The sequence below is a fragment of the Carassius auratus genome, chromosome 2, assembly GCF_003368295.1.
Source record: "Carassius auratus strain Wakin chromosome 2, ASM336829v1, whole genome shotgun sequence".
Lineage (NCBI taxonomy): Eukaryota > Metazoa > Chordata > Actinopteri > Cypriniformes > Cyprinidae > Carassius > Carassius auratus.
In genome coordinates, this window is record NC_039244.1 from 5,152,310 (window position 1) to 5,179,688 (window position 27,379).

Sequence of the window (27,379 nt, forward strand, 5' to 3'; positions counted from 1 at the left end):
TGTTCATGTTCTTGCTTGCATTCAGAGATATAGCGTGAAGATTAGAGTGCAGGTGATATTTACATCCATCGATGCTAGAAGAAGTGAGAAAAATAATTATGATGATTACAGATTAAATAATCAGTCAAGATTTAACATAATATTACAAACTTTTCTTGTTTTGCAGACAAAGATAAATCATGTTTAGTATATTAAATGCATAGAATAGCATTAAACTAAATATTTGTAATAGAAAAATGACAAATGTAATTGTTTTGTTAATTGTATTATCCATTTAATGATTAAATTGATCAAAGAAATTAGTTTTGCAAATTGCATTTCAGCAGGGGATTTTATACACCTTTAGAATATAACTCAGTTACAGTGTAGAAATAGATGTAAACAAGAGAACTTCACTTTACATTATGAATTTGATAACCTAGCAACAAGCCTACTTTTAGGGAACAAACTGCCACCAGAAGTTTAAGTTCCACAAAACCTCCTTTGTAACAGGTAATCATATAACATTTACTTCAATAAATAAATAAATAAAAATTGTAAAAAAAATTTTTTATAAAAAGCCAAAACTAGTTATTTGGGATTAGGGCTAGCATTGAGGTTTTACTCTTTTAGGTTAGTAGGCTTTTTAAAAAAAAAAAAAAAAAAAAAAAAACAGAACTAAAAATAGGAACATTTGGCTATTAATATGAAAATATATTGAAAAAAATGTAGCCTAATAAAAATAAAGCGGACAAATAGCAAAGAACATTACATAAATACAATTACACACGCCATAGATTATTCGAATTTTCAGAATACTTAGCTGTATCATTCCCCTATAGTTTTTTGTTTGTTTGTTTTTATTGAAATTATTGAAATAAATTATTTGAGAAGACTAATGTTAATGTATAATACAGTAGTAATTGAAAATAAAATACTTGCGAAAACGGCAAATGTAATGACTGACAGTTTTGTGTAGTTCATGCAATTGTTCTGCATATAATTTTAAAGCAGACTACAATCTGCAGCACGTGCGTAGAGTATGTATGCGTGCGCGCGCTCTTGAGAAGAACTGCTGCTGTCAGCACACTCGCTGTCATCCGGGCAATTTTCAGCATACGTGTTGTCATGTGACTCTGATTCAGCCATCTTGTGGATACGAAACGAGAGACGCAACTCGCAAACAAACTCAGCGCTGTCAGTAAAAGCAGAGGTAAGACAGCGGGCCCGGCGTACATGGTTTTGCTCTAAAATAAAACTTAACTATTCCTACGCTAACTCTTAGTAACATAGACCCGCCCCAACGTAGCGGACCGACGCTATTGTAGTCCGCATGGTTGTTAGGCCTGGAAGCACCTGGCTCGATTAGACCGGCCTTCCGCTGATGATGCTATCAGCTGTCCGCTGGCAGCTGTAGTGGAACGCGGTGTGGCTGGAGCCTGTGAGCACAGGCCGCGTGGATTTAAACTCGTGTTAAACTCACTCACACCTTTGCCTCGATATGCGTCTGCGCTCCTGTCGGCATTTATTCCTAAACTATTTGACAGTTCGTACATTTTCATGGCGGTGTGTGGGTTGATTTAAAGTTGGTAGGAGTTAGAATTCAGAAAGTGAGATGTCCAGCGATAGCCAGTCTATGATATTTCGCCTTATTAAAACGCCTCTTTAAACGGTTAATGTTAAGTGACATCTGCAGCTGTCAATTCAATAGTTCACGTTACATCTAAACGGATTTATTAGTGTTTTCCTGATCTGGCTTGTGGACTGCAGTGCTTCACAGGCTGTATGAAGGCATGGACGACAGGGACGTCATCATTAAAACCTCACTGAAACATGATCATTTTATTATTATTGAATCATTATTTACTTTTGAGGTTGCGGAAATAAAAACATGTCAAATCTTGACAGAGAGCAATTCCACATGGTCACTTAAACTAACCTTCTTGACTGCTCAAACTACTTTTAACGTTAACGTTACCTACGAGTGTCTTTTCTGACCTTCTGTTAGCCTTTAAAATACCAAAAATGCCTTGTTCTACCCATATAACAGCGGTGGAAATCGATAACTATGCTAATTAAATCTGTGAAATTTCAAAGCTGTACAGTGATAATGCATTTTAACTGGGCAAAAAACCTGCAATCTGTTGACCATCTGTTTTCAGTCTTAACTAGTTTTATTGTCTTCTGTTTTGTGTTCAACTGCTAACCCCCCCAAGCTGTGCATGCCTGTTTGACACATGATGCAACCTCATAATTGCATGATTTAATGGGTTTCACACGTGGTTTAAATCCCAGCAGCAGCAGGTCACTCCTGTTTGTTTTGCATAGACATTATGTCATCTACATGCTGTGTAGAGCTTCATACTAAATTTAGAACGTATAGTAATAAGATGCAAATAAAATGCTAATAAAATAAAATCTTTTTTCCCCTTAAGGTTAAATGGGTCTTGTTTTAACAGGTCTGACAAGATGCCTCTGCAATATGCATTATGCATATGTTATCAGTTCAAATCAATGTTGAAAAAAGTTAGTTGCCTTACATAGTGGGCAAAGTCGTGGGTTGCACAGATGTTTGAGAATGCCCTTCCAAATTGGGAGAGTTCCTAAAATAGCTTTTGCCACAGTAAGGGGGTACATCAATGTGCCGAACAGATGGAGCCATGGAGGCCACCTCTAGAATATGCTGGAAAAAATGCATTACAGCCAAAGTCACCACTGTATAGACGTAAGAAAGCGTGTTAGTACATTTGTCACATTTTGTATACATAATTATACTTATCTGGGACTTTAATAAATAAATCATGCATATGCTTTATGAAGGTGTTAGGAATTGCTCCGCCTGTGTGTTTTCATAAGCATTATAGAGTATTTGCATTGGGCGTATATATTAAGATATGTACATGATATTTTAAGACACGTTGAGATGTACCAGTGCAGAGTTCAGCATGGATGCCTTGTGTATTCGTTTTTGTATGCGTGTAGGGGTATTTTCACATCATGAACTCTTCTCTCACATGAAAAGATAGTTTTACATGTTGGTTTTAAATAGGTCTGAAGTGTATGTACATATTTGGTAAATTGCATGCACATAATTCTAAGTAATTTGACTTTCACTTTTTAGACCTGCAGTGGTAGTTAAACGTGCAATCCTCTGTTGATAAGCGGCTTTGCACATAAATGGCATTTTCTGTGTTTTTGGTGTTAACTCATTATTTAAATGTTCAGTCCTTTTTACTTATGTCCATTTATATATATATATATATTTTTTTGTGCTGAGCTATTAATAGTGTCTCTCTCCTTTTCTTCAGACTTTCAAGGAAAATGGCAGAAACCCAGACACTTAACTTTGGACCAGAATGGTGAGTGTTGTCGCTGAAGCATCAGGGTCTGATGTAGCATTGTAAATAGTTGTTTAATGATGTCATGAATATTCAGTCTTATGTACACAGACTTAGTCAGGATTTCTTCTCAGAGTCTGCCTCTTCTGTTATTGGAAGTTTAGTGATTATGCAAAATGAAACTTAAGCTCTATGGACGTCATCTGTGGCATACTGTCAATTACACAGAAAGTAGTTCAACTAAAGGAACAGGTATACTGGGTATTGCCACTGATTTTTCGATTAGATTGACAAGATAAGTGTTTAAGGGTTTCACACACTAAAACTGGAGGATTACATCGCCATGTCTGGGAAAAAGTACTAAGTACAATAGACAATCAGATCTGTTTAAGAATCCGCTCAAAATGCTAGCGGGAAATGCTGGTATCATCACATTTTTTAAATTTCAGTACTGAAGCCGGTACTTTTGACAACCCTAGATTTGTTCACAGAATGCATCAGCACATCTTCATTGATTTAAGAGTTTATGTAAATGCTTTAACAAAAGTATAAGCTTCAAATTTCTGCTTTTAAACTCTCATGGTCAATTTATATACTCACAGCTCTCATTGTGAACATCATTTTAAGTTAATTTAAATTAAAAGTAATAATTGTAATAATTTAACACTTTAGGTCTTTTAAATGTTAGAAATGATAGCACCAATTTTACCGTACTGTTTAATGGCTATATTTACCCATTGAAGAAATAGAAAAAAATATGCTGTCTTTGTCGTTTCTACATTAATTTGGAAATTCAATGTGAAAAATATATTTGATTACAAATTTTAATGTTAGGTGTGAATTGTGTGATTAATTGCAATTAGGTACAGAAAATAATTCATTAAATAAATTGTTCTTTATGATAAACATACACATAATTTGAGGTATGTAATGATATGGTGATGTAGCATGTTTTCTCTCGGCTGTGTCCCAGGCTCCGCGCCCTGTCTGGTGGAGTGGGTAGCAGCACCGTGGCCTCCCCTCCACTCTCACCTGCAATGCCAAAGTATAAACTTGCAGACTATCGCTACGGGAGAGAAGAGATGCTAGCACTTTATGTAAAAGATAACATGGTAAGGACACCGGTGAGCTTTTGCTGACGGAATTTTTTGTCAGTAGCATTTTTCTTACTGCATTTTGGTATTATTTTTTAAGTGTCTTGTGCAGTTTACATGTCAGTGTTTCCCATTCATTATTAGACTCTGGTGGCCCACCACAGATTCATAATAAACTGAAAATATATTTATGCTTCTCATTATAAAGCATCTATCAAACAAGCTAAGAGCAAAAGCGCTATATGGCTTAATTCACTTAACAAGTTGGTTTGCGCTGCATGTTTCAAAGCAAAATACACATTTTACTCACATGATCAGCTCAAGATCTGGTGTTTTTTCCCTTCTCAGTTTGGATACAGTGAATGCAAGTGAACTCCATTTCTGCATGTGCTGTGAGTTTAGCATGCAACTGGGAACGCAATGGACACCAGTTACACCTTTTCACATTCATATAATTTCCATCATTTTAATGACAACATTTAAATAAACACGTTTGGAGTTAGTAGATGGAGTTTTCCGCTAAAATAAAAGCTCAACTGCAGTTTCTGTCAATAGAAAGAAAATATAAAATAAAAAATAATGGTAGTCATTTAGGCTGAAGTAGACAACAGCGCGCAAATTAAATGTTTAACAGTCAAGGCTTTTAAAGCACATGCAAGTAATGTACCTTTGTGATTAGGGGTGTGCACACATAGCGTGTTAAAAAGTTAATTTGCCTCTCAAGGTTTGGAATTTGATAAAGATTATCTTAAACTTGAAACTGAGTTATCATAATATCACCACCACAGTGAGTAATCACATGAAATCCAAACACCAGTTGACTAAGGAACGATAGCTGTGTGTCACGACTGCAGTCATCAGTGATGTGGTTTGCCTTCACACTGCTTTTTTTGCAAGTGAACCAGACATTCTAATCCATTTATTGTACAGAAATTCTCAAGCAGGGAAAACGGGAAGTGCAAAAACAGGCTTATCATGGAGACCTTTCATAGTGCAATTTTTTATTCTTTTAGTGATTTGATGTTATCAGATACTAGCGCAATATGAAGAAACTTATGAGCATAATTTGAGACAATGTCATACTATGTTGTAATAACGACTTGCCGAAAAATGTAATCTATAGATATTAAATACTTTTAAGCATATCACAATGTTAGATTAAACATTTAACCTAGATAAATGTGTGCTAATAGGCGCATAGCCAATCGTTTGTGTGGAGAGTGAAAGCTGAAGTGCGCTTCAGGACATCAGTGGAAAAAATGCCCCCAAATTTCAAATGATTTTCTATGGTGGTGTGTAGTGTAGACAGACTTTTTCGTTGTTGTGGTGCTACACTACAGTTGTCGGGTCTGATGTAGACACAGCGTTTCTCTACACTGGTTGCTACTTGATAGCGTCATGTCAATGTTTGGTGCAATTTATTCGTTCATCTCACATATTCTCTGTGCTTGGACTTGAATGCTTTTGTTCTTTGTGTGCCCAGCCCTAATATACACACACATACACACACATATATATATATATATATATATATATATATATATATATATATATATATATATATATATATATATATATATATATATATATATATATATATATATATATATATTAGGGCTGGGCATTATGACTGTGTATATCATAACCGCAGAATAAAGTGTCTATCATTAGAGATTTTGCTATATTGTGTATTCCGATGTATGCAAATATATCTGCATAATATAGTACTACTTAAAAGTAATATACACCATGGAGTGACAAGGAAACATGCAAGAAAATAAAGACTGGGACGTACTTTATAGTTAAGTACAATTACCAGTGAAAAAGAACTAATTCACTCTGAAAGCCCCATGTGATTGCAAAAACAGATCTCTTTCGTGCTTGAATGGTCAAATACACACAAGTATGTCAAAATGCCCATTGTGAGGAGTATTCACGTAAACACAGTCTGTTATGTGTAAAACATAAATATTTTGGTGAAAACCAGATGTTGTCAGTATATTGGATCCATGCAGTTGGTCTTAAAGGGACAGCAGCCTTATTTACCTGCCGCTGTCTGTCACTCACTGCACTTGCATGAATCACTTTTGGATCTTTAATAAGAATCAGTTCATGCTTGATTGAGGCAGTGAAGACTATGCAGTGTTTTATTTATAGACTTAATTTCTATAAAATGTCTTACTATATGTTAAATAAGCCTAATGTAGTTGAATAAATTACGTGTTATTGCTATTCTTATTTTTAGTAAAATAAAAAGCTTTATCAAGATACATATCTTTATCATGAAATAAAATTTCTCATATCATGAAATATCCTATCGCCCGTCTCTTATATAATTTTAGATATAATATTATCTAAAAAAAAAAAGTATGTGTGTTTTATGTAGCATATTTTCACAAAGCTAAAATCAGAACATTAGGTTTTTGTTTTTAAGGTTTTCAAAATGATGCCATCAAATTTAAATAAAAAAAAAAACACTCATGGTACAGATATGTATCATCTTTCTTTGTATCATGATTAAAATACAGGGGTTGGCTCTAATTTAAAATGGCTACAGATATTTTATTTGTTTATTAAATATGTTTTTGCAGTTTCATGACAGGGGAAAAATATCTGTAATATCACTGGGCGTTGTTAGGCAAAATGTTGTATGTATTGTATACATTGTTAGGCCCTGCTTGCAAGTGTAGAAGTTGGCCAAAAGTATTGTAATTTCTTTACTGTATAGAGTAAAATAAAATGTTACAGTGCAATTATTCTACAATATATGACTATTACTGTCATAGAAAATATTGATGTTATGAGTATTCCAATTTGTCTGGCTTCCAAATTCCTCAATTCACTGACTTTTTTTTCCTCTTTCTTCAGTTTCCACACTGAACTTTTGTTGGAGCTCTTAATTTTGAATTTCAGTTTTAAATGTTTCCAAACTTTTTTCCTCTTTAGATTCCTGTAGATCTTCATGATAAGGAATTTCTACCTATTTTACAAGAGGAGCCCCTGCTACCATTGGCATTAGTCCCATTTACAGAGGAGGAACAGGTGAGAATTGGACCTGTTCACTCAGAAGACTCGCACATAAATATTTCTAGCAGCTCTCTCTTGTTTATGAAACTGAAGTTGGGTTAAACTTCAATGAAAAGCTTTGCCTACATATTAAAGTAGTTTTTTCTGTAGGTGATGTAATTAACTCATTTTGGCACATGCTGTGGTTGAAACGGAAAAGGAATGGACGCCCACTTGCAGTCTTGCTCTCACGCAACCTATTGCTGAGTTTGCAGCTATTGGCCCTTACATTGCTCGGCATGTTTTTCTATCTCCACAGAGAAATTTCTCCATGTCTGTAAACAGTGCAGCAGTACTCCGTCTGACAGGAAGAGGTGGAGGGCCAGTAGCAGGGGCACCCAGAGGGCGAAGTTCTTCACGGGGGCGAGGTTAGCTGTGTTGCAACCGCAGACTTTCCTTTTTTTTTTTTTGCTCAAAAGACTTGCAATAAAATACATTTCTAACAGCGGAAATACTGCAAATTCTGTTAAACCAGAGCAGAGTGCAGACTTTTGTCACCTTGTGAAACATTTTCCTTCCTATGTAGTTCTTGTTTCTGTATACACAAAATTTGTCATGATGAGCAAAGGTTAGACTGGTGCATGTGCTCATGAGCCCTTTTTTTGTTTGCATGACAGGGAGGGGCAGAGGAGATGGAGGTTTTTACCAAAGAAGTTTTGATGATGTGGAGGGAGGTTTTGGCCATGGAGTCAAAGAGATGCATCGCTCCCAGAGTTGGGAGGAGAGGTATTCTAAATTATTTGCATCTGCAGCACAAACTGTTTGTGAGCAATTGCATATCTATGGCATGTGGAATGTTAAAGGTAACATGCAGTCTAAAGGCCATTTCACACTGTACGTGATGCTAAAAATCGAGACGAATTGTTGGTGAAAGGTGCCTTCAGAACGAGTGCACACTTTTAACCATCATCGAGTGCTTGTAATAATTTACGATTGTGACCTAATGTGGTTTTCAATTCTATAATAGGCAGACGTATACCCTTTTTTTTTTTTTTTTTTTTTTTACATTTAATCATTTAGCAAATGCTTTTATCCAAATTGACTTACTACTGAGGACAACAATAGAAGCAATCAGACAAAAGAAAGCGCAACAGTGTACAAGTGCTGTGACAAGTCTCAGTTCGTCTAGCACATTACACAGTTTTTTTTTTTTTTTTTTTAATTTTTATAGAATAGCTAAGTGCTAGTATTAGTTTTGTCAGGTGCTGGAGTAAAATATGTCTTTTAAATGTTTTTTGAAAATGGCCAAAGACTTCAAAGTCATTCCCCCAACTGGTCACAGTCCAGGAAAAGGTCTGTGATGCTGATTTTGTCCCTCTTTGGGATGGCAACACAAGTCATCGTTCACTTGCAGAATGCAAGCTTCTGGAGGTCGCTTCTGGAGGTCTAGTTTGAACTAGCGATTTTAGGTATATTGGTGCAGCCCCAGCTGTTGGATTGAACACTATACCTGTTTAAGACTTGTCATAAACATCCTTAATTGTTATAAAAATACCATGAAAAGCAGTGTTTGTTTGCACTGGTTTTCGTAACCGCACCCCCACTATCACCCTTTTGTGCAACAGCAGCTGCTCCAGGCATGTGTTGTATGCTCAGATCTAGTTGGACGGCCTGTTTAATTGCAGAGCAATGAGAAAATGTTACGCATAGGAAAGAAAAAAAACTTGTTTTTGCCTGGTGTGAATAGCCCCATTGGGATCTGTTTTTTCAATTAAAAATTGTCATTGCACCAAACATTCACGGTAAATCTTTACGTTCAGTGTGAAAAGGCTTAAAGATGCCTATACGCTCACGGCCAAGTTATTTCTTAGTTCTATGGTTATGTGTAAATATTGTTTAAATACCATTCCAGTAGTATACTGTCTGTGAATGTCTTGATGCAGCCTGTCCTCTCAGTAACAAAATAAAAACACAACAAAAAAGACAGTGATGAGAAAACAGCAGTAAAGAAAGCATCTGGCCATAGTGATGTGTATATGTTTGCATGAGCTCTGCATTTCAGCACTCCAGTCAAATCACATTTATTTATATGGCACTTCATTCAGTAAATTGCTTTTAAGCAGTATTACAATATTAAACGTGAAAAAGTGCCTGAGTCATTTTTGATATTCACATTTCTGCCATAAAGCAGCACTCCAGTGTTCATGTTTAACTCCTGTATGACCTAAATCGACTGAACAGAATAAAAATGAATTGGAGATTTCCATGTCAAAGAAGGCAGAGCCGTTTGCCTCGACAGGCCGTTTCGACATCTCAGAATGAACGTCATGCAAACCTTTGATTTTGTTTGAGACTACATCACATTAGCTGTTTCTTGAATTTTATTTTAATTATATTGTAAGCAAATGTTTATAATAGCCTAGATATTTGTGACCCGTCACGGAAACCAGTGACACAAGTCGGCAGCACAACTTTCGAGCAAAATGAGAAAGAAGCGTTTTTTTTTTTTCAAAATTGGTGATTTTCGCTTTTTTGCAGAATCTGTTAGTTGATATCACAAAGAAGCCTCTCAGTGTTTGAGATAGCAGTATTGGTATATTTGAAAGCGTATATACCAATACTGAGCAAAGATGACGACGAGGAAGAATGTATTGGACTGGCGTCAGACGAGTTGGACCGTAAGATATCAGAGGCTATATCGATAGTAACATTTGACGGGGATAAAGACAGAGAAATGGGGAAAATCCGTAACATTTAGAGGCAAACAGACGTACAGTGCGAACTTCGGATCTGCAAGAATACTTTTCTGTTTCTTATGGGGGGTGAGTTTTCATAAACATCAAAGTTTGTCGTTTTGTGTTCATTCTAAGAACACGTACACGTTATCTCATGTTTAGTCCATGTTTAGACCTTCCCATATCTACCTATTGTTATTAGCTAGCTCATCGGTTATCACAGAATCCTGTTAAAAAGTCCTAATGCTACACAATGAAATCAATTCACCAAGTTTTATGTAGAAAAACAGCAAATAACAAATAAAATTAGCATCAATATGTACTTTTTGTTTACATAAACATTAAAATAATAACATTAAAAATGATGGCCACATTTGAAAGATTAAAGATTTTTTATAAAAAGATAAAACTCACATATTTCAGCCTCTAAATAATTTTTATAAAAGTCAAAAAAAGATAAATTAATGACATTTATAATGCACATTCTCCTTTATTATTAATAATATGCGGTCCGATTTTTTCCGTTGTGTCTGTCGTTGCTATGCAGGGGGTATGGCTTATCTAAATGAGATGTAAATGAGCCCCATTTTCACTCGCAGCAGTGAGAATTGCGAATCTTCAGAGGCTATTTCTGCTGTTTGAGTTTTTTTGAGTGCCTACATTCAAATTGCCACAACTTCTCCAAATTTCAGAATCTGTGAATAACTCAGAATACCCCAGAACCGACTTGTGTCCCTACTTTCCGTGATGGGTCACATTGATTAAACAGTGGGAAGTGACAAATTAAGTCTATTCGTTTTCTGTCGTTTGTACATTTTGGTTGTGGCTAACATAACTCATTTTTCTTTGTCCTGCCCAGGGGAGACAGAAGGTTTGAAAAGCCAGGTCGAAAAGATCCAGGTTAGTAAGCAAGATTTTTAAGTGATTGTGAAAGGGGGATCAGATTCTTAATTTTGTCAAAGGGAAATATACAGCTGCCTGTGATTGAGAAATTGTAACTGCCAGATGCGTGTATGTTAGGGTGACTGAATATCCTCTTTTTTCCTAGACATATCCTCTTTTTTAACTTATAAAAATGCATCTGGCTGGTATTTTTAAATCACCCAAAATGTCCAGGATTCGGCTTTTGCTTCTACATTCGCCTTTTATTGTGTGTGTTTTGGTTTTAGAGCCATGCCCGCGCGGGACTGTTTTCTTAATCCCGCTCACACTGAATTTCTGACTATTATCACCTGCTCCCTCTATTTTTGTGTCCAGTCCCGCACATACTCTGTTGCATATAATTTCCTTGCAGCAAAGAGCCGCCGAGTGTTTAAATCTGTTGAATGAGCACTCGTTGTTCACGATCACGCACGCTGTGTAAAGGAAGATCAGATATTTGCCAGTGAGCTCAAGATCTGTTAAGCAACAAATCCCCCATTATGATCTTGTCAGCCATCTCTCCACTCAACCTGTTATCAGTGAAATCTGACTCTTGCAGTTCATGTTGGATGCAGGATTTTTGAAATACTTGTATTGAAACATTTTGCATTCTACCTATGATAAAACTGTACTCGATGTTAAGTTTTGTGAAGGAGGGGTAGGAAGCTTTTGAGCTGTATTTATGATCAATATGCATTAACATGGACTGTAAAATTATGTATTTTAATGTATGCTACTTTGGCCACTACTTTAACCACCAACCAATCACACCCCAGCCCCCTGGCCCATCAACCCGCACCCACTGTCCTATTTTTGGAAATCTAAAATATGGTAAAGTTTGTCTATGTGTGTAGAATGCCATAAAATAAACTTAAGTACGTCAGTAACATCAAAAAAGTACTTATGTGCCATCAATCAGAAGACACACACAAAGCTACCATTCATTCACTTAAGCATACCTCCTCCCTGCCTGGTGCATCATCTACCCTAATCGAGGTACGGGCGTCAATGGCTGACCTTGTATGTGACCACAAATATATGTGCTTATGAAAGCATTCTTAGCTAGGGCTGTGCGATTAATTGAAATCGAATCACAATTTAAGACGTTACGGTTTGCTAATCACAAAAGCCTGTGATCTGGACACGCTATTACACTGTCCCAGAGCATACGCCTAACTGGCAGCCTTGAGTGGCAGTCTTACTAACCAGTAGAGTGAGCACACCTCCTTTCTCCATAATCAGAATTGTGCTAGTCAACTCCGTAAACACCCACCATTAAAAAAATAAAAAAAAATACGGAAAGCGGGAGAGAGACTATAATGGCGTCTGAAATAATTATAAATTATTGTTGCTGCCCCTGCCACCATGTTGTGTGTTTTGCTGTGAGAGTGAAACTACTTTGGCCTTCCAAACAAGGACACAACTAGAAATCAGTTAAGTTGCAATTACAACACTCTTCCAGAACAGTTCAGTATTCAGATGTGCCCAGCACATTTTACGGAGGACTGCTTCCTGAACCTGGGAGAGTTGCGTACAATGCCGTCTGTGCACATTGCACAAAGGTTCAGTTTGTTCACAAGGACAGTTTGGTGCTTCTGACTCACAGGCTTTAAGTATGTTTTCATATGTAAAGAATTTGCCACTGATGATTCCAGCACAAGTTTTGAGGAGTGTAGAGTAGCTTGTTGTTTTCATTTCTCCAGTCAAAATGCACACATGGTTTATGCTGTGTGATTACGCAATGTAAAAAAACAGTTCCATTATAATCCGTAATTATGTCCCCACTGGATGCTACAAATGCATAATTTGTAATGGGTTTTATTGGTTTTGTCTCATCTGATGGCCAGATTGTGAACAAATCTTTCTATTTAACTGGATCTCCTTAGTGAACCAGTTCACCAAATTGAACGGAATCGCTTGAAACCGTTCGCTTTCCAGTACGCAGTCATTTATTTGGTTTATAAACATGCCTTACACTCCCTCTGATGTGAAATAAACCAATATCCTGAGTTATTCAGTTACTCCAAACCAGTACATTGATTGAACTGCTAAAAGAGACTGCTGGCCTGGGAGACGGCATGTGTTAAGGGTCGTAACATTTCCATTACACGCTTTAGGCATTCAGCCAATCACAATGCACTGGATAGCTGGGCAGTCTGATGAGGCTTGTAAAATCAATGCGTTTCAGAAGGCGGGGCATAGAGGAGAAACAAAAATGTACATGAATATGTATGGGAAATGTGTTTTTTGAACCCTAAACCGCATAAACACATTGCATTACACTAAATAATGTTCTTTTTAGCAGCATCATATGACACCTTTAAGCACTTTCTACATGCATAGTTTGCACTTAATGGGTTGTGGGATTAAAACATGTCAGATGACTTCAAACAAAGTGTGACACATAATGTAATGCATCACATTTTATGTCGTCACTGAACCAACTGAATCTCTTTGTCCATAGATGGAGCACCAGCCCATTTTCCACTCAATCACAGTAAGTGCTTCTCTTTGCTATCAGACCTGTAAAATATACATTACCCTTTACAAGTTTGTGGTCATAAAGTTTGGAAGTTAAAGAAATGAATACTTTTATTAAGCAATTATGAATTAAATTGATAAAAAAAAGTCAGTAAAGACTTTTATATAGACAGAATATTTCTGTTTTAAATGAATTCTTTGTACTTTCTATTCAGTAAAAAAATGAATCACTGGTTCCATGAATATATTAAACGGCTCAACTGTTTTAAACTTTGATAATGATGCAAAATGTTTATGCAACAAAAAAAGTGTATTAGAATTATTTTGGGGGTTCATGTGAGACTTTAGTAGGTGTAATGGCTGCTGAAAACTGAAATTTCAAAATATTACAATTTTTACTGTATTTTTGATCAAATGATTGAAGACTTGGTGAGCATGAGTTTTCGCTCTAAAACAAAAATATATATACTGAGCCCAAACATTTCAACAGTGGTGTTTAATAGATGCATGGCATCCTTCTTGAGCCTTGAGTCAATCATACACATTTTTATTTTCATTGACTTTTTTTTTTCTCCCTAAAAGTACGGGCAAACTATGAGGATGCTGGTGCAGCGAACGCTCGAAAGCTCGAGTTCATTCGCTCAGAGAGTGACAACTGGCGCATGTCTCGAGATGAGCAAAATGGAGAGGATGATGATGGGGGCTGGAGGCCTGTGGGTTCTCGTCGGGATACTGAACGATGGTGTCCTCCGAGTCCAGGTTTGTTGTACACCCTTTTTGTTCCTCAGGAACTTCGTATTTGTAACTAATTGGAAAATGTTGTGATCCAAACAAATTCTGCATTTGCAGATGGCCCACGATCAGCAGGGTGGCGGGAACACCCGGATCAACGTCGGCGCTTCCCTTTCGACTCAAGGGGTGAAGATGGTTACCGTAGACCTCGGTCAGGCAGCGGGAGTGTAGAAGAGGAGAGAGACAGTTTGCCAGAATGGTGTCTGGAAGATGCAGAGGAGGAAACGGGGACATTTGACTCCTCTGGGGCCTTCCTCTCACTCAAGGTGAGGGTGTTGGAAGTGAGTTCCTGAACTTTGGTCTTTTAATCTATATTATTGAGTAGTAAAGAAGGATGTGTTTCTAGATTAATGTGTTTTGATGGGTGATTTTTCCACAATGCTCATTTAGAAAGCTCCTAAGGAGCCGATCCTGGAAGAGGCGGAGCTGGACTTCCGGCCACTGGAAGAGAATGAAGAATGCACAGAAAAGCATAACAGTGAATCAGAACAAACCAAAGATACTGACACAGAAAGTAGTAGACGCGAGAGTGACCGAAATGAAGGTGAGAAGGCAGTCTCATTGGGGTATAAGTAGTCACTTATGCAAAAACAGTACAATTGTGAAATATTATTTGCAAGTTAAAACATTAAATCTATTTTTTTATGTAACTTGTTCCTTTGATGGAAAATCTGATCTGAATTTTCAGTATCATTACACCAGTCTTCGGTGTCACATGATTCTTAAGAAATCATTCTAATATGGTGATTTGCTGCTCAAGAAACATTTCCTTTTATTATTCAATTTGAAAGCTGCTTTTTAGTTTTTAGTTTATTTTTCAGGGTTCGTGCCGTGGAATAAAATAGTAATGATGTAGAAGTCTAGTCGCTATGGAATTATTAATTCCATTCTTGCTGAATAAAAGTATTAATTTATTTTACTTTTTAAAAATCTTACAGACTTTAAACTTTTGTATGGTACTATAATTTTTTTCCCATTTTTAAATCTTTAATCTTATACATTTTCAGATAACATTTCATCATTACTTTAACAATGGACAATAATTGTCATAATTTTAATCAAATGTTATATTTGGTTTCCAGAAGGCAGTAAATCGGAAGAGCCTTCTCCAGTTGCTGTACCGTTTCCAGCGGTGGTGACGCCTCCCAAGGCTGTGACCCCGACTCCCCTTCCACCTGTGCACCCGGAACCAGCTGTAGAAAGTGAGAGAGCGTTGGAGCGAACGACAGTAACAGAACTCAGACCTGAACTCAATAAAGCACCACTACACACAACTCTACCAAACAGCATTATGGAGGCTATTTCCATACCACATGTCACAAAAACACTCCCAGGTAATGATCACATGAAGAAATATTTACTGATTCAAATTCTTAGTTATGAGGATATTTGGGGAAATAAAATTCTGTAGCATTCAGTTGAGGAATCTCTAGTTAAACCTGCTTCTGCTTCCAGATCTTCCGGTCCCGGCGCCTTCAGTGCTCCCCGTTCAGTCGTTGCCCACTCAAACCCAGCAGATAAAGCCTTTGGAGATGCCAGTGGCTGTGGCTCCTGTTCTCCCCCACTCCATGGGCATTGTGGGCTCTATAAGCCGGCCCTCTGTCCTGCCCTCTGACATGGATGAGGATGAGGGACTCAAGCACTTTGAGCAGGTTTGAATGGCTGTTTACTGTACAGCAGAGCTTGCATCTGAATATTAAGCTGGTTCCTACATTAGGAACTAAATGCACAGAAAAACTATATTAAAGTAGAAGTTCACATCCTCTTTCTCCTTACTTGAGCAGGAAGCTGAGAAAATGGTGGCCTACCTGCAGGATGGCGGTGTGGACGATGAGCGTTTGGCAACTAAGATTGGTCACAAACCCACAGCTCTTCCCATTACCCATGAGGCTGCATTCAAATGGTTTTACAAAGATCCACAGGGAGAGATCCAAGGTAGAAAATTCAGTATACAAAGTAATTTTAGCACTGCATTTTGAAAGCTGTTTTTCAGCAAAAACATTGGTCAGATTGAGTACACTACCAGTCACAAGTAAGGGGCTGTTTTTGTTGTTTTGTTTTTTTAATTAACTCATGCTTTCCAAGGCTGCAATTTAGTTAATAAAACATATTGTTAAACCAAAATAATGTCAAAAGTCATTACAATTTAAAATAACCATTTCCTTTCTAAATATATATTAAAATGCAATTGAATCGATCCTGTGATGACAAAGCAACATTTTCAGTAGTCATTACTCCAGTCTTTATAATCCTTCAGAAATCATTCTAATATGCTGATTTGGTGTTCAAGAAACATTTCTTAACACAGCTGAAAATGGTTGTGCTGCTTAATATTTTTTTGTTGAAACTGAATTTAAGGATTCTTTAATGAAAATAAAGTTCAAATGAACAGCATTTATTTGACTTAACTTTTTTGCTTGAAGTGAGCATTTACTAGACAGTTTTTTCCATTTTAAATGTTTTTATTAAAGTATATTGTCCATTAAATTTGTATTAAAGCATAAGCTTAAGCTTTTTTTTATTCATGGTGTTAAATTGTAAATAAAGAAAGTCATAAATGTTTTTTTTTAAGTTTTAAATGTTAGAATTTTTAGCAAATTTATTACTTTCTGTCAAAGTTCCCAAGTACAAAATTACTGGGTGCCAGACTAAACCTTTCCTTGTATTTTAAGACATGCATCTTACAAAAAACCTTTTCAAAGAGCATATAGCTTGTGCCTCTTGCCTGCGATGAAGCCTCTCTAACCCTCAAAGAACTCTAAATGTTACTGTGCTGCTCTAAATAGCCACATTCAGTGACCCCATTCTGTCTGTCTTTGCACAGGACCTTTTAATAACCAGGAGATGTCTGAGTGGTTTCAGGCAGGCTATTTCACCATGACCTTGCAGGTGAAGCGAGGCTGTGATGAGATGTTCCAGCCCCTGGGAGAGATGATGAAGTTGTGGGGACGAGTGCCGTTTACAGCCGGCACTACACTACCTCCCATACTGGTAATAAGACTCGTGTATCTCTGTGAAATGCCACATCCAGGACTTCTTCTCCAGGTTTTCAGCATCCTAAAGGTTATGATTTGTTTTTGTTTTTATATAGGGAGATGATCAAGAGAGGATGAAGAGACAACAGGAGATGAATGTTCTAAATATGTATCAGCTACAGCAGTTGCAATATCAGTACTTACTCAGGTATGATGACAGACAGTAAAGTGTTTATTTTTTGCAGTGCTAACAGAATTGCCAGAAAGAACACCAAAAAAATTGTTAAAAAGCTTAATTTTACTCTACTATTTTCCATTGTTTTACCTTGAACTTGCACTATTTGTTAAACCAATCTTATTTTCAGCCCAGTTCGGCTGCCATGTAGATTATAAATAAATTTAGTGTGATAACTTCTAATAACACAGAAATTCACACTCCACCTTTAAATATACAATACTGTTATAAGAACATTTTAGAACAAGCCTTTCTTTCATGTAGGTGTTAGAACAGCATTTATATGAATTGGAAATCTTTTATAAAATTATGCTAGTATTTGTCACTTTTGATCAATTGAATGCATCCTTTCTGAATATGTTCTAATTTCTTAAAGAGTGCAAATTTGTGAACTTTTATTACATTATTTTATTTAAATCAGAATAAAATGAAAGCTGCTAAGACACCTTTTTTCTGTAGGCAACAATATGCTCTGGCTCAGCAGAAAGTTTTAAGCTCTGCACCTCCTCCACAACAGCAGCAGCTCAATCTCCTCCTCCATCAGGCACTTAAGATCAGGTGAGTTTTCAGTTTTCCTGTCACAGTCACTCATCTGCACAAATAGAGGACTGTATATTAATTCAGCAAAGCGTGGGTGGTGTGTTTCTTTGCACTGGTATTGCGGTTGAGCTTCTGTGACACAATCTCATGGTTTGATATGTGTGCCCCCGCAGAACCCCAGAGCCACAACAGAACCTCTTACCTCCTGTCACGCGCTCCATGTCAGTTCCAGACTCGGGATCTGTTTGGGAAATGCAGAACCCTTCCACTCAGGCATCCTGTTCTCCAAACATGCAGCCCTCTACTCCCAGCAGTACGTCTGAACATTTAGAACTGGAAATGTATTTTTTTCCTACTACAGAATAAAGGATAGTTCACCCAAAATGTAAAATGGTCATTTACACACCCTCATGTTGTCCCAAACCAGATATTTCCAGAAAGCAGATAAGTAAGCAAACAGTTGACGGTAACCATTTACTTCCATGGTATGGAAAAAAAAATACCAAGAAAGTCAATGGTACCATCAACTGTTTAGACATAATTTTGGGTGAACTATCCCTTTAAGATGCAAATATTTGGAAATATCCTTGGAATGTGCGCTCGTTGTTCACTTTTGATTCCGCGTTCACGCACACTCTTTGTAAAGGAGCACATCTTATCTTACAAGATCTGATATTTTTCAGTGAAACTGAGCAGCATTTATTCCATCATGGTCTGTCGGCCATCTCTATCCTACTTTTTACATGTGATCAGTCAAGCTTGTGTTGGATGCAGGGTTGGAATTGGGCTACTTTTAAAACACTGGGTTGATTTTTTTTTTCCCCCATTGGTAAACAAATATGTATAGCATACTTTTCGTTCACCATGCAGCAAACTCACTTGAAATACTTTCGGGGGTGGGGGGGCGGGATACCTGAGTCAGAGTGCCCCAGTAGATTTAAATGGAAAAAAGTGCTTTGGTCTTCCTGCAGTGCTTGTATTGTATGTCTGGTGTGCTTGTTTTCTAGTCTCACTTACAGTAACACAACTTGTTTAGTTTTGAGTATGACTCATTTTTGTCTCGTGGTATAACCCTGTTACAAGTGATTTGACTCAGCTGAATGGAGGCCACATAAGCAGAACAGAAACCTAACATTTGTCAGCGCAGTTTTTGCTTTTAACTGGCAAAGTAGATAGTAGGCCTGTGCGATACTGAAGGAAAATGCGATATGCGATACCTTGTTCAATAATGCGACATTTGATGAGATAATACTGACTTAAGTGTGTAAAATAAATTGAAATTATACTTTAAAATATTTACAAATTTAAACTATATAACGAAATAACATATTTTTTCTTGGAAAAGAAAGCATCACTACAACTTCAGAAAGTTGTCACAAATCAGAAAATTTAATTTTAACAACAGTTTGGAAAAAAAAAACTTATTTTATATCAGTGTAACTTTGTTTATTACTTAAACTGTACTTTAAGCATTTCTTCACATACTACAGCAAAAACTATAGTCTGAGAAAGTTTAAACGTGATTAAAGGCAAGTGAACTATTGAACATCACCCAAAGTAAAGCTTGGAAGAACCAGGACATTTACTTAATTTAGCTCTGATTGAATTCGTCTGAAAGAAGGAAGTCATTTACAACTAGGATGACTTGAGGATAAATAAATCATGGGGTTTATTTTCATCTTTGGGTGAACCATCTGTTTAAAAGCATATTCATCAAATGGTTCAACTGTAAAATCAAAGTATAACCTTGCTTTGATTGTGTCTTTTAAGCTTGGGAAGGAAGTAGCGTATGGGATCTGCCACTAGACTCCATGCCTCAAGCGTCTTCCATTGAACAGATGCAGATGGAGAAAGCCAAAGCTTTGAAGGTAGGAAAGATTTTATGTGCCATTTAATGGCTTTACTTGTTATAAACATTTAATTGAAATCAGATTTATAAACTTGTGCCATGGCACCATTATTTGTTTTCATTTAAGTTTAACTTGATGGACTAAAATAACTAAAACAAACATTAGTGAAAATTATAAAAACAAAAAATCGAATCACAAAATTACTAAAAATGCAACTTGCATTAAAAGGAAAACTCAAATTCAAAATCTAGTATTAACCCCTTTAAGTGCGAACATCACCGACGGCCCCAGTTTATTATTGTTTCACTTTCACAGCACATTAAACATCACAGTCTTACTTCATCTGGACAAACTGTGCATCAATTGAAAGTTTAAAGACTCTAGTTTCGATATTTGACCAATATTTTGATAAAACATTGTTGCAGTGACAGATATTTAGTGATTTTTGTCATAAGTGCAAAATAATAAATCCGTATTATGCCACATTTTGAATAGAAATTAATCACTAACTAATATTCAGTCAGGTCAGCAGCGGTTTATTTGTGTTCACATAGACTCACTGAACAGCGTCAATAAGGATTTATAGACAAAAGATGCATATCTGCAGAGATATATGGATATTTTTACTGATGTTTACTTCATATTTCTTCAGACAGAATCGTCATTTCTATTCATTTTCCACGGATTTACGCGATCTGATGATAAACAGTCTCTCCCAGCGATCTGTGTGTGCGCAGTGGTGTCAGCTTGTGCGGTGTGTGACTCAGACTCTGATTGGGCCTTGCCAAATGTCAATCTTACAGTGTCATATATGGACACCGCCACATCGTGTCACATGCTTCCTGCACACTTCCTGGTAGTTATCTGGCCAAAACAACACTGAAACACCTCTGTACACACGAAATATCCAAATAATAAACCCGCGATTACGATAGTAAAGCTTGGTATGAGAATTTCTTGAGATCTGGGGCGTTTTAATAAAAAAAAATCGAAAATGTACATGGGAAATGCTAACTTGTGCAGCGATGAAAAAGGCTACAAATAACATATTTTTACAACAGTAAACGACCAAATTCCATCCCTGATCGCTAAAGGAAGTTATTATAAACAAACAATTTAACAATTTAAAGTGAGTTTTGAGTAAAAGTGTGTTAATAATTTCATAAATTGTCTGCTGTAGCTAGATGCTAACGTTAGCTACAATGCTACTAATAGCAGGTGCTTTTCTTCTTCATAATGCATTTTTGTCTCAATAATTCACGTAAGGTCGTAAGAAAATGTTTTGTTGTATTTTTATAGTAAGACTTTTGATAAATAAGGGCTAAATGCAAAGAGAGACTGAAGTGAGATCGCTGCTTTGTTGCTTTGTAAAGCCTGAAAAACCACAATCAAGGCTAATAAAGGTGGAATAAAAACAAAAGAATAATGATAAAAGAATAATGCGGATAATGTGTCGTACCTGGCGGAGGTGTGAAAGACTCGTTTGGTGAGAACAATGCAATCATGAAACGGGCAGTTTTCACAGCCAAACACACATATAAAACACACATCAGTGTTTACATGTGAGATCTTACAGAGATGACAAGGGCCATAAATCAATCTGATTAGCCTTCTCTAAAAACACACATGACATGGCCTTAGAAAATATTTCATAAAATTCACAGTTTTACAGATTCGATTATGACATTTTTTATGAAGTTTAGGAAGACTTGTGGCCTTAGCTACACTGTGTTTTCAAACTCATTTCCTACATAAACAATTTTTTTAATACATTTAAAACATATGTTTTTAATATTTTTATTTTTGTTTTTATGTTTGAGCTTATATATCTCTATTATCATAACAGTCTGAGTGATTCTGATTCCTGAACAGTAAACTTTAAAGTGTCAGCTTTGTGAACAAAGGTTGATTATGTATCTAGTCAGAAAGAATCATGAGCAGAAACCTTTTTATTTTGGGTATGTAATTTCTGTCTCCATGCCAAAAAAAGGGGGTTACTAGTAAGGGGTTAACACCGATGCAAATGGCATTTTGTAAATGATTTCTCTTCTGCTCTAAAGCTTGAGATGGAGAGACGAGAGGCAGAGCTTCGGACTAAAAGGGAAGAGGAGGAGAGGAAGCGACTGGAAGAGGCACTGCGGGCTAGACAAGAGGAGGAGCGCAAACGTCTGGAGGAAGAAGAGCTGGCACGGCGCAAACAGGTGAGGAGAGAAGAGAACTGGTGCAATGCACATCGAGGCTCAAATACAATGCTTTACGTTCGAAAAAAAAAACTGCTACCATAAAGAGGAATGAGAGTTTTTACTTTTAGCATAAGTTTGTCATACAAGCACTCACTGCACTTTTTGTTGTGGAAACTCTTCTTAATGTACTTGCATAGAGAGTAATTAGCATATTCATAAACTAGTCACTTTACTAGTCAGATTTCAAAGTGGATGGTTCCTTGATGTTAGTTTAGTGGCATTAAAGCATCATTTGTGTCTCTTTAGGAGGAGGCTCTCCAGAGGCAGCGGGAGCAGGAGGAGGCCCAGCGGCGGAAGAAAGAGGAGGAGGAAAGGTTAGCTCAAGAGGAGGCCCTCCGTCGGCTGGAGGAAAGGAGAAGAGAAGAGGAAGAGAGGAGACAAAGGGAAGAATTCCTCCGCAAGCTTGTAAGACTGACCTGACCATTAACTTTTGCTTTAAAACAGATTTAAAGTTTAATTTTTTGAGCAATGTTCAAAAACTTTGTAAAATAACAGTTATTGGGCAATTACCAAATATTATTAAGGCAACAAGTTTAAATTGGATATGAAAATATTTTCAAGACTTGTCAAAGTGTTATTTCATCTGGGCCTATTATTGTTACTAAGTCAGTCTTTAGTGGATCATTTACAAGCAGTTGATGATGTTTTCTAAAAGCTTTGTTTCAGAAATAAGAACACCCCTTAACCATGGTAAAAATCACTAATGTGTGGCCTATGGAATAACGTTTGTCATGGTTTAGTGCGCTTACTGATCTTTTTTTTTCGTTTCATATTTTCCAGCAGGAAGAGGAGCGGAGGAAACAGGAACAACTGGAAGCTCAGAGGAGACTTGAGGAAGAGAAGAGGCTAGAAGAGGAGGCTGCAGCTGCTGCACTGGAGAGGCAACAGCAGGAGGAGCAGAAGAGGAGAGAGCAGGAGGCTCAGAGACAGCAGGAGTTACAGAGACAGCGGCAGCAACAGCAGGAGGCGCTCCGTCGACTGCAGCAGCAGCAGCAACAGCAGCAGCTCGCACAGATGAAGGTGATGCATCCTGCAGAGGACGTTTGCTTGTCTGTTTTTACAGTGCAATAGTATTATAGTAAATGTAATGATTGATTAATTTGATAATTCTCATAAATATAATACCCATAATAATTACAATTTATTATTACTATTGTACTGTATAGTCATTATGAATAGAGAGTTGATCACAGACTGGATTATTTTACAAAAAAATGGGATTTATGATGGTAACTTTGAATGACCAGTTATTGTATTTTGGTTTTTCATGGGTATGTTCACAGCTCCCATCATCCTCTAAGTGGGGTCAGCAGTCGACCACAGCAAACACCCTCTCACAGTCTCAAAATGCGCTGTCGCTCGCTGAAATCCAGAAACTGGAGGAAGAGAGAGAACGACAGACACAGGAAGAGGTATCCCCAGCTTACACTTTCTCTTGTAAATTGCAACAGTTTCCCATGTGACCAAACAGTACTTCATGGATGTATAAGAACACTTGATAAACCTCGTCCTTAGGGCTTTTTTTCTGTCCTTTGTCCCTGCAGCAAAGACGACAGCAGCAAGAGTTCCAGAGGATCCAGCAGCAGCAACCTCAGACGAAGCTCTCGGGCTGGGGCAATGTGGCCAAGCAGCCAGCGGCCACCAAGTCTCTGCTGGAAATCCAGAGAGAGGAAGCGCAGCAGGTGAAACAACGGAAGGAGCAGCAGCAACAACCGCAGCAGCAGCAAAACTCAACCGTTACCCAGCAGAACCGCACACAGAACCGAGTGGTGAGTTCCATGCAGCCTGTAGTTATAGTACCCTCAGAAGTGGGTGTCAGAAGAACATTTTTTCCCCACATATCCTTAATTCTTAATGTCATTTTAAGGTCCTATTTTTTAAATATCTTAAATGGCATAACAAAAGTCTTAACTCTTTTAGGTGTTAGATTTCTGGGCCACTGTGTCACAGGAAGGAAAGGCTGAAATCATTAAATCCAATGGTATCGGCACAATAATAATTTTATTGCTATGCTTTAAACACATTATCATAGTTTCAGCAAAATCCAATATCGATTGACTTCTAATTTGTATGTGCTAATATTTAAGTGCAGTTTGAATGCATATGTATATATTGAATAAAACGTTTTTACCCTGTTTTGCAGCTGAAAATATCTGAGTGCATTAGTCATAGTACAGTAGATTGCATGATCTCTATGTCTCTGTCTAGGCCCTCAATTCTTCAGTGTGGACTTCTGTTAGTAATGTCGGCTCTAACTGGATGATGGACAGCAGTATCTGGGGTGATGCTCAGAACTCTAATATTGGCTTCTGGGATGAAGCAGTAAAGGAGGCCGCCCCACCTCAGGCCACACGAAAGAGCCACAATCAGAAGAACAAAGGCAACGCTAACCTCAGGTGAACCATTTCACATATTAGTGTCTGTATTGCTAGAAGCAGTGCAATAAAACCTCTTGCAAAATAAAAAAGACGCTTTTTGTTCCATTTCCATACTGTATTTTGTCTTATGCAGTAATAGCAGCAGTGGTAAAGCCAGTAAAAAGGTGGAAGAAGAAGAGAAGCTACTTAAACTTTTCCAGGGAGCCAATAAGAACCAGGACGGCTTTATGCAGTGGTGTGAACAGACTCTACACACTCTCAACACAGCCAATAACTTTGACGGTGAATTTCTGACACACACACACACGCGTTTCTCACCCTCAGCTATCATGCTTATTTGCATCTGTTTGTCATACAATGCGCAAACTTCTTCCCACAAACCACTTCCCTCTCTGATGTTTCATCGCTTTATCTTGATTAGTTTAATTTTTTCTGGCATTAAAAGGTTTTGTTTCAGAAAACATCTAGTGGTAGTCTTTTTTAGTCTTCTTTTTTTAATATTACTATGAATACACTAGATTAGTTTTAGCGTTCTGAAATTTGGCCTGTAACATGATGACTGTAACGTAATGAAGTAGCACCCACAGATATGGTATACATAACCTCTTGAAAAAAAGTGTTGTGTAAAGGTTTCTGAAAGGCATCAGTCTTTCCCTCTTCACACAGTCCCCACATTTGCATCATTCCTGAAGGAAGTGGATTCACCGTACGAGGTACACGACTATGTGAGAGCCTACCTGGGCGACACTCCACAGGCCAAGGACTTTGCCAAGCAGTTTCTGGAGCGCCGTTCCAAACAGAACGCTAACCAGCAAAAACCTCAGCAGAGCCAGCCGCAAAAACAGCAGGTGCGTATGTGTGCCTCCGCACTAGTATGTGCGTATGCATGTAAATGAATGACAACATCACTGAAATCCCCTGGGTTTGTGTCTCAGGACTCTGTGAGGGGATTGAGCCAAGTGTCACAGTCAGTACTGCACCAACAGCAGCAGCGGTTTGAGACGGTCACCTCAGGCAAGAAGAAGAAGAAACAGAAGATGGTACGAGCCGACCCGAGCCTTCTAGGTGAGGTTTTAAAACTTGATATGACCTATAAAGAAATTACACAGTGGTTAAGATTCCTATGAAGTGAAGTTCTGGGGAACCTTATTGGGCCACAGATAAGATAATCATGTTAAACGACAAAACTATTTGATTTGACTAAAATAATGCACGTAGATTTGAATTTAAAACACACAAGTAAGATTTGGATTGACCTTTATTTTTGACTGGTATTTTCAACTATAATAAAAAATGTCAAAAACCATTTAAAAAAAAAAAACTTGAAAGAACCTTTAGTTGAAATACATTCCAATGTGAAAAAAAAAACATACTTAGTTTTCATAATTGTCAGTCATTATTATCAATATCAAATATATATGTGTGTGTGTGTGTTTAAATAGTTTTTTTTTTTGTTTTTATTGGGTCCAATAATTTGTAAAATTCTGATTACAAAAATGTATAATGTTCATTATAGTTTAATTCATTACAAATTGCTAACACATTGCAAAAAAATTGTCCTAAAGCCTGTGGCCAATTTGAATTGATCTATTTTATATATATATATATATATATATATATATATATATATATATATATATATATATATATATATATATATATATATATATATATATATATATATATATATATATATATAAAATTTAGTTCTCCCTGTAATGGTCTTCCTTTTTCCTGTCTCTGCAGGTTTTTCTGTCAATGCCTCGTCTGACAGACTCAACATGGGTGAGATTGAGACAGTGGAAGACATTTGAGGCCTGCTGATGAACAAGCTCCCCCTACTGACTGTTTCCCTTCTCAACAGTGTCCCTCATATTCTCTCTCAAACCTTTTCCTCCTTTCTCTTGTTTTTTTTTTTTATCCTCAATTCTTCAGTTTGAAATAGATTTGGGACAGCAAGTTTTTTTTTCCCTCCCAGAGGAAACCACAGTTGCAATAACAGCGCTGCCCCGCGGCTACGAAAAGAACCAAAAACGTAAAGCCCTGAGAAAAGGAATAGAGAGCCTTGCTTCTGCAGGAGAGGAGCCAACCGAATTCACTGTGACGCTCCACTGAGATGGAGATGTTTCTTTAAGTGTGAATAAAAGGAGTGCAGAGGAAAAAAATTGTATTATCCCCATTACAACTTCCTTTTTTAATTTATTTGTTCCTCCCCTCATTCTTTTAGTGCTTTCCATTTTCTTCCTTCTCTCCTCTCCCACTTTGCTGCCCCCTATGTTGATGGACGTCGATAACAACGTAGGACTCGAGGAAATGTAATCAACAGTGTCCTGTTTTAAGGACATGTTTGAAAGTTCCAGACCGTTATCCATTTCTTTGTAAAATATTAGGCTGTTTAAAGAATAAACTTTAAATTCTGCATCTGTATAATAATATATGGAAATGATGAACCAGTTGAGTCGTACTTTTTTTTTTTTATTGCAGTAGATAATTCGAACAGCCTTTTGTGTGGGCTGTTCTGCACGCTTTTGCCTGTAATGATCAAAGCAGGGTTGTGCAAATGTTTATGCATATTGCAGATTCCCACGGTTATAGAAAACCTGGACATTTCAGGGAGTTATACCATTATGATTTGGAAATGCCTGCAAGTTATGCTCGACTTTAAAGTATTTCATTAGCTGTCAGTGCCTCTTTGTGTGCAGTCAATTGATTTTCATTAGCTATGAATGACTAAAAAAATCCTGAAATTAATAGCTGCCCGGTCTTTAAGTTTAACCTGTTACTTGGGTTCAGATTCTTGTTTTTTTTCGTA

At 37.1% G+C, this 27,379-nt stretch overlaps 1 protein-coding gene across 3 annotated transcripts; it reads left to right on the forward strand.

The window, feature by feature from the left end:
- Window positions 1-1,063: 1,063 nt before the first annotated feature.
- On the forward strand, window positions 1,064-27,020 carry LOC113113645 (GRB10-interacting GYF protein 2). Of its 3 annotated transcripts, none has more exons than XM_026280022.1 (29): window positions 1,064-1,192; window positions 3,288-3,338; window positions 4,291-4,429; window positions 7,358-7,453; window positions 7,737-7,845; window positions 8,095-8,203; window positions 11,012-11,052; window positions 13,538-13,570; window positions 14,137-14,313; window positions 14,404-14,627; window positions 14,737-14,890; window positions 15,429-15,680; window positions 15,802-15,998; window positions 16,131-16,281; window positions 17,171-17,337; window positions 17,438-17,529; window positions 18,016-18,114; window positions 18,270-18,409; window positions 19,867-19,964; window positions 22,007-22,147; window positions 22,436-22,594; window positions 22,970-23,209; window positions 23,473-23,601; window positions 23,734-23,958; window positions 24,398-24,585; window positions 24,701-24,849; window positions 25,234-25,415; window positions 25,503-25,632; window positions 26,314-27,020. In XM_026280022.1, the coding sequence occupies exons 2-29, from the start codon at window positions 3,301-3,303 to the stop codon at window positions 26,379-26,381; spliced, it is 3,927 nt and encodes a 1,308-aa protein (XP_026135807.1). In that variant the 5' UTR covers window positions 1,064-1,192; window positions 3,288-3,300; the 3' UTR covers window positions 26,382-27,020. The 3 variants fall into 3 exon arrangements, with proteins under 3 accessions (XP_026135807.1, XP_026135815.1, XP_026135824.1); XM_026280030.1 differs by having other exon boundaries at window positions 22,973-23,209; XM_026280039.1 differs by having other exon boundaries at window positions 14,404-14,612; window positions 22,973-23,209.
- Window positions 27,021-27,379: the final 359 nt, after the last annotated feature.

What these genes read in the sequence shown, in the direction of transcription:
- LOC113113645 (XM_026280022.1), top strand. Translation starts at nt 3,301, where the DNA reads ATGGCAGAAACCCAGACACTTAACTTTGGACCAGAATG. An exon ending in TGTCACAAAAACACTCCCAG is followed by an intron (nt 15,681 to 15,801) that starts GTAATGATCACA and finishes TTCTGCTTCCAG; the next exon opens with ATCTTCCGGTCCCGGCGCCT. An exon ending in GACTCAAGCACTTTGAGCAG is followed by an intron (nt 15,999 to 16,130) that starts GTTTGAATGGCT and finishes TTACTTGAGCAG; the next exon opens with GAAGCTGAGAAAATGGTGGC.